This window comes from Procambarus clarkii, chromosome 54 (assembly GCF_040958095.1).
Source record: "Procambarus clarkii isolate CNS0578487 chromosome 54, FALCON_Pclarkii_2.0, whole genome shotgun sequence".
Lineage (NCBI taxonomy): Eukaryota > Metazoa > Arthropoda > Malacostraca > Decapoda > Cambaridae > Procambarus > Procambarus clarkii.
The window spans coordinates 11616355-11634196 of record NC_091203.1 but is presented as its reverse complement, the minus strand read 5'-3'; the positions used below and the strand labels follow the sequence as shown (position 1 = coordinate 11634196).

General features: G+C 43.8%; 1 protein-coding gene across 1 annotated transcript; it reads left to right on the top strand.

Annotated features, from left to right (window-relative positions):
• The first annotated feature begins 7284 nt into the window (after positions 1–7284).
• Positions 7285–10581, top strand: LOC123771296 (uncharacterized). The gene is made up of 5 exons (XM_069305105.1): positions 7285–7346; positions 7757–7834; positions 9558–10031; positions 10109–10299; positions 10398–10581. The coding sequence occupies exons 2-5, from the start codon at positions 7757–7759 to the stop codon at positions 10510–10512; spliced, it is 858 nt and encodes a 285-aa protein (XP_069161206.1). The 5' UTR covers positions 7285–7346; the 3' UTR covers positions 10513–10581.
• Positions 10582–17842: the final 7261 nt, after the last annotated feature.

The window sequence follows — 17842 nt, the reverse complement described above, 5'->3', positions numbered from 1 at the left end:
TATATATATATATATATATATATATATATATATATATATATATATATATATATATATATATATATATATATATACAATCTTTGGACAACACCCACCAGTGGGACTCGAACCCAGAAAGCACAACTACCTTCCAGTAGCTGGCATAACTAGTATGCTTTAACCCACTACGCCATCAGACCTTACAAAAGAAGTAGATAGTTCGAGATATATATATCTCAAACATCTCTACCTCCCGAAGGCACCAGATGAGTGAGGGGTCAGTCTGCAATTTTCGTCAAGCCACTGTCAATGTGAGAGAACTCGTGTCCAGCTTATAAGCCTATACTTGCATAAACCACAAGTGAAGATAAACAATCTTTGGACAACACCCACCAGTGGGACTCGAACCCAGAAAGCACAACTACCTTCCAGTAGCTGGCATAACTAGTATGCTTTAACCCACTACGCCATCAGACCTTACAAAAGAAGTAGATAGTTCGAGATATATATATCTCAAACATCTCTACCTCCCGAAGGCACCAGATGAGTGAGGGGTCAGTCTGCAATTTTCGTCAAGCCACTGTCAATGTGAGAGAACTCGTGTCCAGCTTATAAGCCTATACTTGCATAAACCACAAGTGAAGATAAACAATCTTTGGACAACACCCACCAGTGGGACTCGAACCCAGAAAGCACAACTACCTTCCAGTAGCTGGCATAACTAGTATGCTTTAACCCACTACGCCATCAGACCTTACAAAAGAAGTAGATAGTTCGAGATATATATATCTCAAACATCTCTACCTCCCGAAGGCACCAGATGAGTGAGGGGTCAGTCTGCAATTTTCGTCAAGCCACTGTCAATGTGAGAGAACTCGTGTCCAGCTTATAAGCCTATACTTGCATAAACCACAAGTGAAGATAAACAATCTTTGGACAACACCCACCAGTGGGACTCGAACCCAGAAAGCACAACTACCTTCCAGTAGCTGGCATAACTAGTATGCTTTAACCCACTACGCCATCAGACCTTACAAAAGAAGTAGATAGTTCGAGATATATATGTGTATATGTCAATGTGAGATATCTCACATTGACAGTGGCTTGACGAAAATTGCAGACTGACCCCTCACTCATCTGGTGCCTTCGGGAGGTAGAGATGTTTGAGATATATATATCTCGAACTATCTACTTCTTTTGTAAGGTCTGATGGCGTAGTGGGTTAAAGCATACTAGTTATGCCAGCTACTGGAAGGTAGTTGTGCTTTCTGGGTTCGAGTCCCACTGGTGGGTGTTGTCCAAAGATTGTTTATCTTCACTTGTGGTTTATGCAAGTATAGGCTTATAAGCTGGACACGAGTTCTCTCACATTGTCAGTCGCTTGACGAAAATTGCAGACTGACCCCTCACTCATCTGGTGCCTTCGGGAGGTAGAGATGTTTGAGATATATATATCTCGAACTATCTACTTCTTTTGTAAGGTCTGATGGCGTAGTGGGTTAAAGCATACTAGTTATGCCAGCTACTGGAAGGTAGTTGTGCTTTCTGGGTTCGAGTCCCACTGGTGGGTGTTGTCCAAAGATTGTTTATCTTCACTTGTGGTTTATGCAAGTATAGGCTTATAAGCTGGACACGAGTTCTCTCACATTGACAGTGGCTTGACGAAAATTGCAGACTGACCCCTCACTCATCTGGTGCCTTCGGGAGGTAGAGATGTTTGAGATATATATATCTCGAACTATCTACTTCTTTTGTAAGGTCTGATGGCGTAGTGGGTTAAAGCATACTAGTTATGCCAGCTACTGGAAGGTAGTTGTGCTTTCTGGGTTCGAGTCCCACTGGTGGGTGTTGTCCAAAGATTGTTTATCTTCACTTGTGGTTTATGCAAGTATAGGCTTATAAGCTGGACACGAGTTCTCTCACATTGACAGTGGCTTGACGAAAATTGCAGACTGACCCCTCACTCATCTGGTGCCTTCGGGAGGTAGAGATGTTTGAGATATATATATCTCGAACTATCTACTTCTTTTGTAAGGTCTGATGGCGTAGTGGGTTAAAGCATACTAGTTATGCCAGCTACTGGAAGGTAGTTGTGCTTTCTGGGTTCGAGTCCCACTGGTGGGTGTTGTCCAAAGATTGTTTATCTTCACTTGTGGTTTATGCAAGTATAGGCTTATAAGCTGGACACGAGTTCTCTCACATTGACAGTGGCTTGACGAAAATTGCAGACTGACCCCTCACTCATCTGGTGCCTTCGGGAGGTAGAGATGTTTGAGATATATATATCTCGAACTATCTACTTCTTTTGTAAGGTCTGATGGCGTAGTGGGTTAAAGCATACTAGTTATGCCAGCTACTGGAAGGTAGTTGTGCTTTCTGGGTTCGAGTCCCACTGGTGGGTGTTGTCCAAAGATTGTTTATCTTCACTTGTGGTTTATGCAAGTATAGGCTTATATATATATATATATATATATATATATATATATATGTATATATATATATATATATATGTCGTACCTAGTAGCCAGAACTCACTTCTCAGCCTACTATGCAAGGCCCGATTTGCTCAATAAGCCAAGTTTTCATGAATTAATTGTTTTTCGATTACCTAACCTACCTAACCCAACGTAACCTAACTTTTTCGGCTACCTAACCTAACCTAACCTATAAAGATAGGTTAGGTTAGGTAGGGTTGGTTAGGTTCGGTCACATATCTACGTTAATTTTAACTACAATAAAAAAAATTGACCTCATGCATAATGAAATGGGTAGCTTTATCATTTCATAAGAAAAAAATTTGAGAAAATATATTAATGCAGGAAAACTTGGCTTATTAGGCAAATCGGGCCTTGCATAGTAGGCTGAGAAGTGTGTTCTGGCTACTAGGTACGACATATATATATATATATATATATATATATATATATATATATATATATATATATATATATATATATATATATATATATATATATATATATTATTAAATATGACCGAAAAAGTAAGATTAATAATTCTAACACTTTACTTTTACTTTTTCGGTCATATTTAATAATATATGTCTACAGGAAAGACTGCTACCAAAATATACTAATATATATATATATATATATATATATATATATATATATATATATATATATATATATATATATTTATATATATATATTAGTATATTTTGGTAGCAGTCATTCCTGTAGACATATGTTATTAAATATGACCGAAAAAGTAAGATTAATAATTCTAACACGAATTTTCTCTATCTTTCTTACGTTCTTTTCACTGTTGATGGTAATTCAAAAATCAATTCTCCAAAATTAATTTTTTATTTCTAGACTGACGCGACACTTGAGCGCGTTTCGTAAAACATATTACATTGTCAAAGGCTTTAGTTTACAAACACACAACTGAAACTGAATAGAGCTTACACATCTTTCGAGTTTATATCTACATTTGGGTGAGGTGGATCAGGTGAAAACGAACTTTCAACAATGGGTATTGAATGGGTATTAAATTCCAACACAAGACAGAACACGAAACGATGGGTATTGAATGGAAGTAATTGAAGAAAGCCTATTGGTCCATATTTCTTGATGCTTCTATATTGGAGCGGAGTCTTGAAGTGGGTAAAATATAGTTTGCATTAATTGGCTGTTGACTGCTGGTGTTGACTTCTTGATGTGTAGTGCCTCGCAGACGTCAAGCCGCCTGCTATCGCTGTATCTATCGATGATTTCTGTGTTGTTTGCTAAGATTTCTCTGGTGATGGTTTGTTTGTGGGAAGAGATTATATGTTCCTTAATGGAGCCCTGTTGCTTATGCATCGTTAAACGCCTGGAAAGAGATGTTGTTGTCTTGCCTATATACTGTTTTTTTTAGGCTTACTGTCCCCAAGAGGGCATTTGAAGGCATAGACGACGTTGGTCTCAACTAAAGCGTTCTGCTTTGTGTCTGGAGAGTTTCTTATGAGTAGGCTGGCCGTTTTTCTGGTTTTATAGTAAATCGTCAGTTGTATCTTCTGATTTTTGTCTGTAGGGATAACGTTTCTACTGACAATATCTTTCAAGACCCTTTCCTCCGTTTTATGGGCTGTGAAAAAGAAGTTCCTGTAAAATAGTCTAATAGGGGGTATAGGTGTTGTGTTAGTTGTCTCTTCAGAGGTTGCATGGCGTTTCACTTTCTTTCTTATGATGTCTTCCACGAAACCATTGGAGAAGCCGTTGTTGACTAGGACCTACCTTACCCTACAGAGTTCTTCGTCGACTTGCTTCCATTCTGAGCTGTGGCTGAGGGCACGGTCGACATAAGCGTTAACAACACTCCTCTTGTACCTGTCCGGGCAGTCACTGTTGGCATTCAGGCACATTCCTATGTTTGTTTCCTTAGTGTAGACTGCAGAGTGGAAAACTCCGCTCCTTTCCATGACTGTTACATCTAGAAAGGGCAGCTTCCCATCCTTCTCCATCTCGTAAGTGAAACGCAACACAGAATTCTGCTCAAATGCCTCCTTCAGCTCCTGCAGATGTCTGACATCAGGTACCTTTGTCAAAATGTCGTCAACATACCTGCAGTATATGGCCGGTTTCAAGTTCAAGTCGACTAAGACTTTTTGCTCGATGGTACCAATCTAGAAGTTTGCAAACAGGACACCTAGGGGAGAACCCATGGCGACCCCATCAACTTCCTTATACATGTGTCCATCCGGGCTCAAGAAGGGTGCCTCTTTAGTACAAGCTTGGAGTAGTTTCTTTAGACTGTTTTCTGGTATGTCAAGAGGAGTACAGGCCGGATCACGGTACACTCTGTCGGCTATCATCCCGAATGTTTCATCCTGAATGAAACAATGAAAGTGATTGTTTCATGTTTCATCCAGAATGAAACAATCGGGATGATAGCCGACAGAGTGTACCGTGATCCGGCCTGTACTCCTCTTGACATACCAGAAAACAGTCTAAGGAAACTACTCCAAGCTTGTACTAAAGAGGCACCCTTCTTGAGCCCGGATGGACACATGTATAAGCAAGTAGATGGGGTCGCCATGGGTTCTCCCCTAGGTGTCCTGTTTGCAAACTTCTACATGGGTACCATCGAGCAAAAAGTCTTAGTCGACATGAACTTGAAACCAGCTATATACTGCAGGTATGTTGACGACATTTTGACACAGGTACCTGATGTCAGACATCTGCAGGAGCTGAAGGAGGCATTTGAGCAGAATTCTGTGTTGTGTTTCACTTACGAGATGGAGAAGGATGGGAAGCTGCCCTTTCTAGATGTAACAGTCATGGAAAGGAGCGGAGTTTTCCACACTGCAGTCTACACTAAGGAAACAAACATAGGAATGTGCCTGAATGCCAACAGTGACTACCCAGACAGGTACAAGAGGAGTGTCTTTAACGCTTATGTCGACCGTGCCCTAAGCAACAGCTCAGGATGGAAGCAAGTTGATGAAGAACTCTGTAGGGTAAGGCAGGTCCTAGTCAACAACGGCTTCTCCAATGGTTTCGTTGAAGACATGATAAGAAGGAAGGTGAAACGCCTTGCAACCTCTGAAGAGACAACTAACTCAACACCTGTACCCCTTATTAGACTATTTTAGAGGAACTTCTTTTCCACAGTTCATAAAACGGAGGAAAGTGTCCTGAAAGATACTGTTAATAAAAACTTTATCCCTACAGACAAAAATCAACAGATACAATTGACAATTTACTATTAAACCAAGAAAACGGCTAACCTACTCATGAGAAACTCTCCAGACACAAAGCAGAACGCTTTAAAAGAGACCAATGTCGTCTTTGCCTTCAGATGCCCACTTGTTGACTGTAAGCCTCAAAGAATTCAGCGTATAGGGAAGACAACAACATCTCTTTCCAGGCGATTAACGATGCATAAGCAACAGGCCTCCATTAAGGAACATGTAATCTCTTCCCACAACCAGACCATCACCAGAGAAGTCTTAACAAAAAACACGGAAATCATCGATAGATACAGCGATAGCAGGCGGCTTAATATCTGTGAGGCACTACACATTAAGAAGTCGACACCAGCAATCAACAGCCAATTAATACACAACTATATTCTACCCACTTCAAGACTCCGCACCAATATAGAAGCATCAAGAAATATGGGCCAATAGGCACTTTGCAGTTACTTCCATTCTTCCCTTTAACTTACAAAATATTATACCCATTGTTTCGTGTTCTGTCTTGTGTTGAAAGTCTGTTTTCACCTCATCCAAAACTGTTGTAACATGTCACCTCACCCAAATGCAGGTATAAAATCGAAGCTGTTTAAACTGTGTTTAGTTATAGTTGTGTGTGTGTAAACTAGTCTTTGAAAAAGTAATAAGTTTTACGAAACGCGGTCAAGTGTCGCGTCAGACTAGAAATAATAGTGAATTTTGGAGAATTGATTTTTCAGTTACTATCAACAGTGAAAAGAAATATAAGAAACATTGAGAAAATTCGTGTTAGAATTATTAATCTTACTTTTCCGTTCATATTTAATAATATATGTGTACAGGAAAGACTGCTACCAAAATATACTAATATATATATATATATATATATATATATATATATATATATATATATATATATATATATATATATATATATATATATATATATATATATATATATATATATGTATACCCACACATACAAAAGGAATAGGGGTGGTAGGAGAATTCAGTGAGGATCCACGAGGCCTTCGCTGAGTACTCTTTATTTTCTTCTCCGAGGCTATGGGTCCTTGCAATTTGACCAGAGGTGATACCCCCCTTTTAGGTTATAAATACATATGTATACATGTGTACATGATATATGTCAGTGGGTCGGGAGGTTATTGCATAACATTAAACTGGGTTACGATCGAAAAAGAACGAAGCGCCGTCTAGAAGGACTGAGGTCAGTCCCGCGAGACTCGTTATTGGTCTCACTACATTGTGGACTCATTTATGTTTAATTTGCTTCTATATAAGAGCTTAATCATGGTAAGAAAAGTAAAACTTTGTAATTAGTGAAGTTATTAACAAACTATTTAGCACGACATAATTAAGAAACAAAGAACTTTTACAATAATTCAAGAAAGTTAGTGATATAATGTTAATGGGAAGGGAATGAAATAGTACCAATTTCTCCTGTAGTTGGCGCACTCGTCAATAGATGGAGATGTTAGGCAGGGCGAGCGTCGGGTTGGGTGATACAAGATCTATATATTTTATAGAGAGCTTTCCTATCCTTCTTCTATAGTCTCTTGTTAGTGCGAGTGTTTATAGTGTGTGGGGAAGGCAACGAGTCGGGCCACCTTCCTGCACTTGACATTCAATCCCCAACTTCCTGTGGTGATAACACTCTTTGTTCTTCAAGGTTTGTGTGTAAATAGATTAGTTTATTGTTATTTGTTTAGGTTTAATAATGTTATGAAAGCGGCGTTGGATAACGTTTCTTGGTATTTACTTTTTTTTTTTTTTTTTTTTTTTTAACACTGAAGCTGGTATATGGGTGTCAATGTTCTATTCTGCTGATTTGCCAGACTTCCCGTCGTCAGTACTCTAGTTATTTACGAAGATGATAAACTTCTGCTTATGACAAATGCCTGCGAAAAAGAAACTGGTAAAATTATCTTCATTGTCTTGCTACATTCATTTTCGGTAAACGTCCACCCTCCAGCACCTTGTGCAACCTACCAAACTTTCTTATATACCAATGTTAACTAAAACGGTTTTGCCGCATTGGGGACGTTGTTTTGATTTAACATGAACTACATTATTTTTCAGATGACCAACAGTTCCTGGCTAATATTGTGGACAATCCTGGTAGTCTCCCAGGTGATTGTCGTTGCCCAACTTGTTAACGTGAGTAAACGTATTTTTTTTCTTAAATATTTTGGTAAAATATTTTATTTTGCCTATAAATGTGTAATTGTTACACTAGTTGTATCCGACCATGTGTTGCCGAGCCACAGCAGCCTCATTTTCCCCACCATTCTTCTCTTGGGGGGAGGGGGGCCGCTCCCTCCCCATTCCTTTTCTTCCAACCATTTCCCTCGTCCGATGCGTTCCCAAATGATTTGTTCCTATCAGGAAAATTGGAACAGTAGAGAAAAGGTAAACGAAATGGTTAATACAGAAGAAATGAAGTACTCGCCAAATGTGGCGTGTTGAACATCACAGCTCGCTTCAAAATGCAATGTCAGACGATAATAAAGTCCTACTTCCATGAAAATTAATTTCATCAATGCAGTCAGTAACACTGAAATAGTCGTAATACTTAGTATAGTGTTGCAATTACGTACAACTGGTAGCACCATTTTTCTTTTTGTTTTAATTATCACAAATGGGGCTGGTATATAAAAAAAAAAAACTTACATATTCCAATGGAACGTAGTCAAAATTTCTAAGCAATCGGTGAAGAACTTTCAGATAAGGAAATTTGAACGAACATAAGTTACATTTATACTATAAAATCTATGTAGCATGTCACGCAGGCGCTGTTGGACGACCTTGGCGAGTCTCGAAGTGTTTAGTTGTGTAGATGCTAGTTTTTCTAACTTTAAAAAAGTGCAAACTTCCTTGTTGGGCATACCTGAAATTAATGATCGAATGTCTGATTCTAAATATTTAAGGGAAAGTAGCACTTCTATGAAAGATTACAATAAAGCATGACTTAAGTCTGTCGTAACCCTTAATTGTCTAATTATTAAATACTATTCTCGTCTTGGGATCCTTACCAGCAGTCACTTTATGGGTACGGACTGACCTTTTTTAATTGTAGGATGACAAAAGATAAATCAAACGCTGGAATTTGGTAAACTAGCCTTGCTATTTTGAGGGTGCCCTAAAGCTTACAGCTTTAGACCTTACAGCTTTAGACCTTACTTTAACAATGGAACCATTTTAAATTATCTTTAGCTTTTACATGTAAAGGGTCTAAGTTTGTATAGCATTTAACACTATTCGTCAATGGGTTTTCCCTAGTTTCTTGCTTTCATTAAAGTTGACCTGATTCTACCACAGAGTTGATGGGACTTAACGTTAATCTTGGTTACTGTATTGGGGCTCTACAGAGTGGGTTAAAACGCCAATAAACCTTTTGGTTATTTAATAATTTTGTTCACTGCAGATTCTTAACTGATACTTTTATCTAAATTTAAAGTTAAAAGATCTTGATGGCTGTAGCTTGGATACTTGGATGTCATCACTTCTCATAAAGAACGCATCAGAAATGTGGGGTTCTGTTTCCCCTAAAGTTTCTTGAACTCGATTAAACCAGAGAAATTACCTGGTTGACTGTTTGGTACCGGTAACATTTAGTCATCATTATTACATCATATCTTGCACAACCTCTTAAACCCACTAATCTTCACTTACTAATAAAAAAGTTCTAGCGCAGTTTTCTGGTTTATTGCCATACTATAAAACTTAGAAGTAACTATTAAGGGGCACAAACTTTTAAAATGCTTATTAATGTATTTAGTGTACGTGCCTCAAACTTGAATTTTAAGTATTTTACAAATTTAAATTTTCTAATGGCTCTTAAATATGCACTTCAAACTGTTTCCTTCATCCAACCCATCAGCCTGCCTCTCCTTATGGCAGTCAGACCAGAGGACCAGGAGGTGCGGGTAGTGCCAGCTCTCAGGGGTCATCAGGTCAACAGGGCAGCGGTTCAGTAGTACGTGGCGGCCAGGGCAGCGGTCCAGTTCTGGGTGCTGGAATAGGACTTGGCAGCAGTCAAGGAGTAGGTATTAACCTTGGCCAAGGCAGCGGTACACCTGGCAGTTCTGTTCAAGGAATTGGCGGGAGTGGTGACAGGCCTGGACAGGTTAGCAGTGGACCTCTCGCTTCCTCTAGCAGTAGCGGTTCGGCTCCTTACGCTGGGGCTAGGTATGGCAGTCCACAAGTGAGCAGAGTTGACGCAGTATTTAACCCCACTGTCACCCAGCTCTTCACCATCGACCGCTTCGTCACCCTCACTGATCAGGCTTTCCAGAGTGTGGCTGTCACCCTCACTTCACTCACCGTTCAGACTGTCACCACTGGAACACGCGCGGTGAGTACTTGGTATGTATTGTGACAAACGATGGTCTGGAGGCTGAGCTTAGACTAGCTAATTGTTGTCTTACACAGGTGGTACAGACGCCGGTGGATGACCGTGTCGCCCTCCAGACAACGGTAGTTGTCAGACCTTCAACATTAACGGTCACGTACGTGCAGTCAGACTTCAGAATTGTGACTGAAAGATCTTTAGACTACGTGACCATCGCCCACACCTCTTACGTCATCATGCAGACGACCTATACTACTACTGCTACCCAAGTGTAAGTTCGATACTAAGTCTACAGTATTGTACTGCAACTTCAAATTCCCTTGCTTGCTTGTAAAGGTACTGGCTAATTGACAACTTTACTCCCCACAGGCTGTCGTACACGACAACGCTGGTGAGAACAAACATCAATACTAAGAGCACAGTGTTCACGAACTACCGCACAGTCACCGACACGGTCCTCGTCCCCGGAGCTCGCTACGGTTAGACAGCTTTAGCACGTCCATCCATGCCAAGATTTTAAAGAACGAAATATAAAGTTTTTTCAACAAAATGGCTTCTGGGTGATCATATTTTTCCCCCCTTAAATGGCAAGATGAGTAGTCGTCGATAAAGATTTGCAAACATTATTGAAAAACGGTTCAATTCAGCAACAGCTGGTGGTCCAGAAGTCAAGCATTGTCAACCTGACTGACAGGTTCAGGTTGAATAAACTGAGGCATTGGGTTAATTATCTTGCAACCTCCTAACCAAATTTATTAACCAGGAAGTGTTGTCCTGGTCAGCACAACTCTCATAGGTTAATAAGCACTTCAATTAAATCTTGGTTCTATAATTGAAAATGTTGTGGGTGTGAAGTCTAAAACCCTTGCTGCTCATGCTCTCAAAGCATGAGTCGGTACGTGTCTTCTCGGCGACGCGACATTATTGGATGCAAAATGTGAAAGAATTGCAAACTAGAGTGTAACCAACGATATTCGGAGGCAAAGTTGCCTGTGACGAAGTGTTAATTCGTAGTGAATAGTGACCCCCTAGAGTGAAAGGGGGGGTTAAACTTGTCAACCGTTGTCGGTAGACATTGATAGATAATTATTTAATTATCTTGAAAGAGAATCTTGAACCTGTTGAATGAAGTACCTTCGTTTACCTGGCTTACTCAGGAGTACTTGGACAGCTGAAAGCACAACGGAGACTCGTTCCATAAGACTGAGAAGAGTAAGACGCAGGAGAAAATTGTTCAGAGGGTCAAGAGTGCATCTCTTCCACCTGACAGAAGATTGCGTGGAGTGGGTCTAAATGGTGTGGTAAATACGATTATTACTATCACCCATACGTGAGAACTTTTCAAAGTTAGACTTGAGGTATTGAGCAAGTTTAATTCAATTCTAGAGCTTAATTTAGTAAAACCAATTTTAATTTCGACGCCTGGGTACTTAGAGGCATACTTTTGCACCCGTAGAATTGTAGTACCCAACGTAGAGCGAGGGGAACGTTTCATTGTCAATCCTTTCGTCACTGAACCCGATCTCGTCGAACTGACGGTTATTAAGGTAGCGTTTATGGGGCGTGTACTCAGGACGGGCCCCGCTAAGCTCGTTGATGCCGTAAGGGGGGCTTCGTGGGCGCTGCCGGAGTGTGATGCTCTTTGGGACAGTCCTGTCTTTTTCTAGCCTTGTGCTCTTGCTGCCGTCCTCTCCAATTGTGCTGAGCACCTTTTCCTTTTCCTTCTGTTTCGTTTTTCTCCCTCTTCTCCTATCTGCTTGCCGTTTCCTGCCGATCTTTTGCTTGTTTTTGATCTTAATTTGGACTTCTACTATTTTGACGCCCGGGTGCTTGAGGCATACTCTTGCACCCGTAGAACTGTTGTACCCGACGTCTCGAGCGAGGGGAACCTTTTGTTGTCAATCCCCCCCTTTCGTCGCTGAACCTGATATCGACAGACTGACGGTTCTTAAGGTGGCGTTTGTGGGGCATATACTCACGACGCACCCCTAGGGGGGGCCCCCGGCATGATCGGCGATAGCTTCCTGTTTGGTGTCCTGCCTCTAATTGTGGCTCCATGGTGGGTATGGGCACATTTGTGGATGAATTAATTTCTCTTCGTCTATGTCGATGAATGTTTCCGTTGTACCCTCTCGGGCTTGTCGGGTGGGCGACCAAGCCCCCGAGTCGGCCTGTATTGGAAGACCAGGCTCTATAGCTCCCGCTGCGTTGGGCCCCGACCTTGCTCCTCCTGACTGTCCTGACTTCTTCCCCCAGCTCCCCTCCCTCTGTGGTTGGATCGAGCCTCCAGCCCCCAGTGGTGACCACTTCGTCCCCTGGTGCAGCTAAGTCTCTCGTTGTGACTACTTCGCCTTTTAACCCATCTCTCTCTAGGGGCTCTCATGCCCCGGCCGCACTCGCTCGATTCCTTCCCATACTGCCGCGTATCAGGCCTTGTTTGGTCCCGCTTCATGGGCCAAATACTTTTATCTCCTCCCTCTTCATTCTGCGCCTCCTGACGATTTCACCTTCCATCGGCATCTTGTTGATTCCGTGGATGCGTCTGTTATCTTTGACCCCACTCGTCTCGGTACACGTATTGTTGCTGCTCCTTCTCAGGATGCAGCTTCCCACTTGGCAGCCTTGTCTTGCCTTGGCGAGATCCCTGTTCGGGTCTCCAAGAATGTTCCGATGAATGCCAGTGTTGGCACTATTCTCTTCCCGCCCCATGTTGCAACCGGTGTTCGGAATCTGCAGGATTGCCACGATGATATTCGGCATATCCTTGATGCCCAAGGCCATTCTGTCCTCCAGGTTGACTCGTTTACTCGTCCCCCTCGTGGTCGTCGCCGTCAACCCCTTCGTATTGTGTAGATCACCTTTGATGGTAGGACCCTTCCATCCTCTGTCATTCTTGCTGGAGCTAGGTACTCTGTCCAGGAGTATATTCCTTCTCCTCGGCTTCGTAACAAGTGCTGGAGGTTTGCGCATGGTGCCCTCCGCTGCTCTGGGACTGTCTCTCTGTCCTTTGTGTGGGGGTGAAGGTCACTAAGTCGGAGTGCACTTCTCCCCAAGCTCGCTGCCTCAACTGCGGTGAGGCCCATCCTACCTTCTCCCGTGCCTGTATCCATTACAAGCTTGAGGCGGCCGTCCTCAACTTGAAGCACCGGGAGCGTTTATCTTTTCCTGAGGCGAGGCGCTAGGTTCGCTGGGTCCCGCCTTATGCTAACGTCTCTTACGCTCGCGTGTTGCGCTCTTCCTCTCCTCGTCCTTCCCTCCTTCCTCAGACTCGCAACCGTTTCCGGGCCTTGGACCCTGATACGCCCACTGCCCCCTCCTCTGTTCCTTTGAGTTCTGTCCCGAAGGGTTCCCATCCAGGTCCTTTATCTGGGGTTCCCCTTCTTTCTACCCGATCTGTCATGTCGCCTGTGTCCTCTTCCTCGTCTCCCTCCAATCCTCCTCCCCATCCTTCCCCTCCGTCTATTGACTCTCCCCGCCGCCTGTCGGTGCGGGCTGATGTCCATCGCTCTCCAAGCGGCCATCGTATGTGCTCTCGTTTAGCTTCTGTTGAGACGCTGGAATCCATTGCCCAATATGTGGATGCTGGGACACCTGTGTCTTTAAGTGAGAAGCGTAAGCCTGGTTCCTCGTTTTCCTCCTCCCCACCGGGTAAGAAGGCTTCGCTTTCTTCCTCGTCCCCTACTTCTGCCTCTATCGCTCCTTCCCCTCCCATTTCAGTGGTTGTGCCCCCTGTTCCTGCTATGGAGGTTTCTTTGGCCCTCGCTACCCTCTCGGTTGCTGCCCTTGCTGAGGTGCACTCCCCTCTTCCTACCCCCCCCCCCTCTCTTTCTGCTGTTGTCCTTGGCTGCTCCACTCGGTTGTCTCCTCTTCCTCCTCCGGACCCCACCCATCCACTTCTGGTCTGTTCTCCCGCTTCCTTCCCTCCATCTTTGCTCAGTTTACCCATGCCCCCTAACCCTGACTTTGCTGATCCCGACTCTGATCTTCTTTTACGTGCTATGTTGCGCTGTCGACTTCGTTTCTTCCTTGTTCTTTGGTGTTGTCCTTTCTCTTCTCGTCGATGTCTATTCTTCAATGGAACGTTCGAGGTTATTACGCCAATTTCCTTGAACTCCAACTTCTGATTTCGCGGTTTTTGCCCCTTTCTGTCTGTCTCCAGGAGCTGATGCTTGGTGCTCGTCCTGGTCGATTTCGTGGCTATTCCTTTCTCTCCCCCCCAGCTGTTGCTGGGGCTCCTAATTCTTCTGCTCTCTTGATTCGCTCTGATGTTGACTTTGTCCCCTTACTTTTTCCTTCGCCTCTCCATTGTTCTGTTGCTCGTATCTTTGTGGGGAAATGGTACACAGTTTGTTCCATTTATATCCCCAAAGTGTTCCGCTTTCTCTTTCTGATCTGAAACGCCTACTGGACTCCTTGCAGGAGCCTGTGCTCCTTCTGGGTGATTTCAATTGTCGTCATTCCCTTTGGGGTGATGTTTTGACGAACACCCGAAGTCGCTTTCGTGAGCCGTTTATCCTCTCTTCTTCCCTGTCTCCTCTGAATTCTGGTGAGCCCACGCATTTGAACTCTCGGACTCGCACACTTACCTGTCTTGATCATTCTCTTTGCTCGTCTTCTCTTTACTTAGATTTCACGTGGCAGGTTCTTGATGACCTCCATGGCAGTGACCATTTCCCCATCCTTGTTTCCTTTTTCTCTTTTTGGCCTCCCCTCTCCTTCCCTAGGTGGCAGTTTGCGAAAGAGGAATGGAACCTATTTACCCTCAGTGCTGCTCTCTCTGAACCCTCCCTTCTGTCCTCCTTTTTCATTCTGCTGTCTTCGACGCTGCCCTCCTCTCTATTCCTCGCTCTTCCTCTCGGGGTCCACGGAAGTGCGTTCCTTGGTGGAATGCAGATTGTGCTCGGGCTGTCCACTGTAAGCATGCAGCCTGGAAGACACCGCCGTCGGCAGACAGCCAATTCTTTTCTTTCGGAAGGCGAGTCCGGTGGCCCATAGGGCTATCCGTATGGCTAAACTTGGATTTTGGGCATCTTATGTCTCCACCATTACGTCCGAAACTCCTCTGCCACAGATCTGGAAGCGTATCCACAAATATAGCGAGTAAGTTCGTTCCCGATGTTTCACCTGTCCTTCTCCTCTGTGGTACTCTTGTGGCAGACCCGTTGCAGGTTGCTACTGAACTGAGTTCCTACTTTTCTTCTGTTAACTCTGGTCTTCATCATCCCCAATTTTTCGTACTTCGTAAATCTGTCCTTGAATTTCGTCTTTTCGATTTCTGCACTCGACTTCGATTTCCCTATAACGATCCCTTCTCTCTCTCTCAACTTTGTTCTGCCCTGGCCCACTGCGGTTCTACGGCAGCGGGCTGCGATGGCATTCATTATGAGATGCTTCGCCATCTCCCTCCTTGCACGTTTCAATATTTACTGAGTTTGTATAATCGGATCTGGGAGTCGTCGTCAGTCCCTGAGGATTTGATCCATGCCATTGTCCTCCCTGTTTGCAAACCAGGGTCTCTGGGAACATCCCCTAAGGACTTTCGCCCTATTGCCCTTACAAGTTGTGTCTGCAAACTCTTTGAACGTAAGGGTAACGTTCGTCTAATGTGGTTCCTTGAACACCAGCACCACCTCTCCCCTTCTCAATTTGGTTTCCGCATGTGCCGCAGCACAACAGATGTCTTGGTGAACTTGGAGGTCAATATTCGTACTGCTTTTGCTGCGAAGACCTCTGTTGTTGCCGTCCTTTTTGACCTGGAAAAGGCTTACAACACCACTTGGCATTATCATATTCTATCCCAGCTTTATTCTTTTGGCCTTCGTGGTCATCTCCCTCTTATTTCTCCGCAGCTTCCTCTCTCGTCGTTCCTTTCGGGTGAGGCTTGGTACCGCTCTCTCTGCCTCTTTTCAGCAATACGAAGGTGTGCCCCACGGTAGTGTTCTGAGCACTACTCTTTTTCTGGTTGCCCTCAATGGTCTTCTTTCCTCTTTTCCTTCAGGCATCTTCTTCACTCTCAATGTCGATGATTTACCGTTTGCTGTCAGGGTGATGATTCGCCTCTCCTTCAACGCCGGCTTCAGCTTGCGATTGATGCCGTGTCATCTTGGGCCACCGATCATGGCTTAAAGTTCTCTACTTCTAAGACTTGTGCCATGACTTTTACGCAGAAATGGGCCGTTCTTCCTCTCTCTTTGTCACTTTATGGTCATCCCCTTTAGTACAAAGATTCCGCGAAGCTTTTGGGGTTATTCTTTGACACTTGTTTGTCTTGGTCTTCAAATATCTCTTACCTCCGTGTTGGGTGCCTAAGGCCCTCGCCCTCCTTCGGATATTGTCCCATACTTCTTGGGGAGTGGATAGGCGCACTCTCCTTGCTTTACATTCCCCTCTCGTCGTGTCTAAGCTCGATTATGGTTGCCCTGCTTACTCATCTGCTTCTCCTACTCTTCACCGTCTTGATACTTTGCACCATACTGGGTTGCACTTCAGTTCTGGTGCCTTTCGTTCGACTCCCGTCCTCAGCTTGTATGTTGAAACTGGCTTCCGGTCTCTCTAGAATCGCCGTGATCGCTACAGTCTGCGCTATCTTCCGCGATCCTTACAGCATCCTCACTCTCGCCTCTATCGTGCTTTGATTTTTACCCCTCCTGTAGTTCCTGTTCCTCTTCACCACCTTCCTCTTTCTGTCTGTTTCTGCCCTTCCCAAATTTTGTACTTCTCTGACCTGCATCACTAAAGCTTTTACCCCTCCTACAGTTCTGAAACGCCTCTTCCTTGAGCACTTTTTTTCTCACTCCCACTCCGTTCCCATCCTCCAACCCGTTCTGTCTCCTGCTTTCCTGGTGTCAATCCTCCTTCGTGGTGGTAGTTGGGTAGTTGACTCTCGTAGTGCCCTCATAGCTTTAGGGTCCTTTAATCCGGTCCACCCGGTGGTCATCGAGATTCAACATTGGCTTTTTCTTATCTCCAGTAAATTTAAGTCAGTTGTGTTTTGCGGGGTTCCCAGCCATGTTCGTATCTCTTTAAATGAGCGTGCAGATGCTGCTGCTAAGGACGCTATCCGCCCTTGTCCCATCTCCCATAAAAGTATTCCTTATTCCGACTTTTATCCAGTTATTCATGCCTCCATCCGTGCCCGCTGGCAGAGTTGTTGGTTTTCTGTAATTGGTAACAAACTGCATACTCTTAAGTCGTGTGTCCCAGTGGCCTTCCTCCTGCCACCGTAACCGGCGGTGGAAAACGGCTCTGGCTAGGTTATGTATTGGCCATACCCGTTTAACTCATGGTCACTTAATGGAGCGCCACCCTGCTCCTTATTTTCCAAATTGCATTGTCCCTCTTACGGTCGTACATATCCTTGTTGAATGTCCTGACTTCGAGGACGAGTGTGTGTCCTGTTTTCCGACCGTCCCCCACGGTCGTTTGTCCCTCGATAGAATTCTTGGCGACTCGGATCCTTTTGATATCGTTCGCCTTATGCGTTTTTGTTGTCGTATTGGCATCCTTGGTGATATTTAGCACCCTCTGATTATCCCGCACATTTGATGGTGCTACATAGCCTTCCCGGTTTGGTGCCTTCTATTGATAATTACTTACTTACTTGAAGATAGGCACATGAAAGGCTTGAAGCAGCCTGGGGTAGCTAAGCCCCACACGGTACCTTAGTCACAACACAATACACTTAGGGATGCCCAAAACACTGGCTTAGACTACTCAATAACTACAACTTTTGCCAGAGACCGGTTACACAGGTTTATACTTAGAGAAACACTGTAGACTAAGGTAAGGGAAGCGGAGGAGGAGGAGGAGGAGGA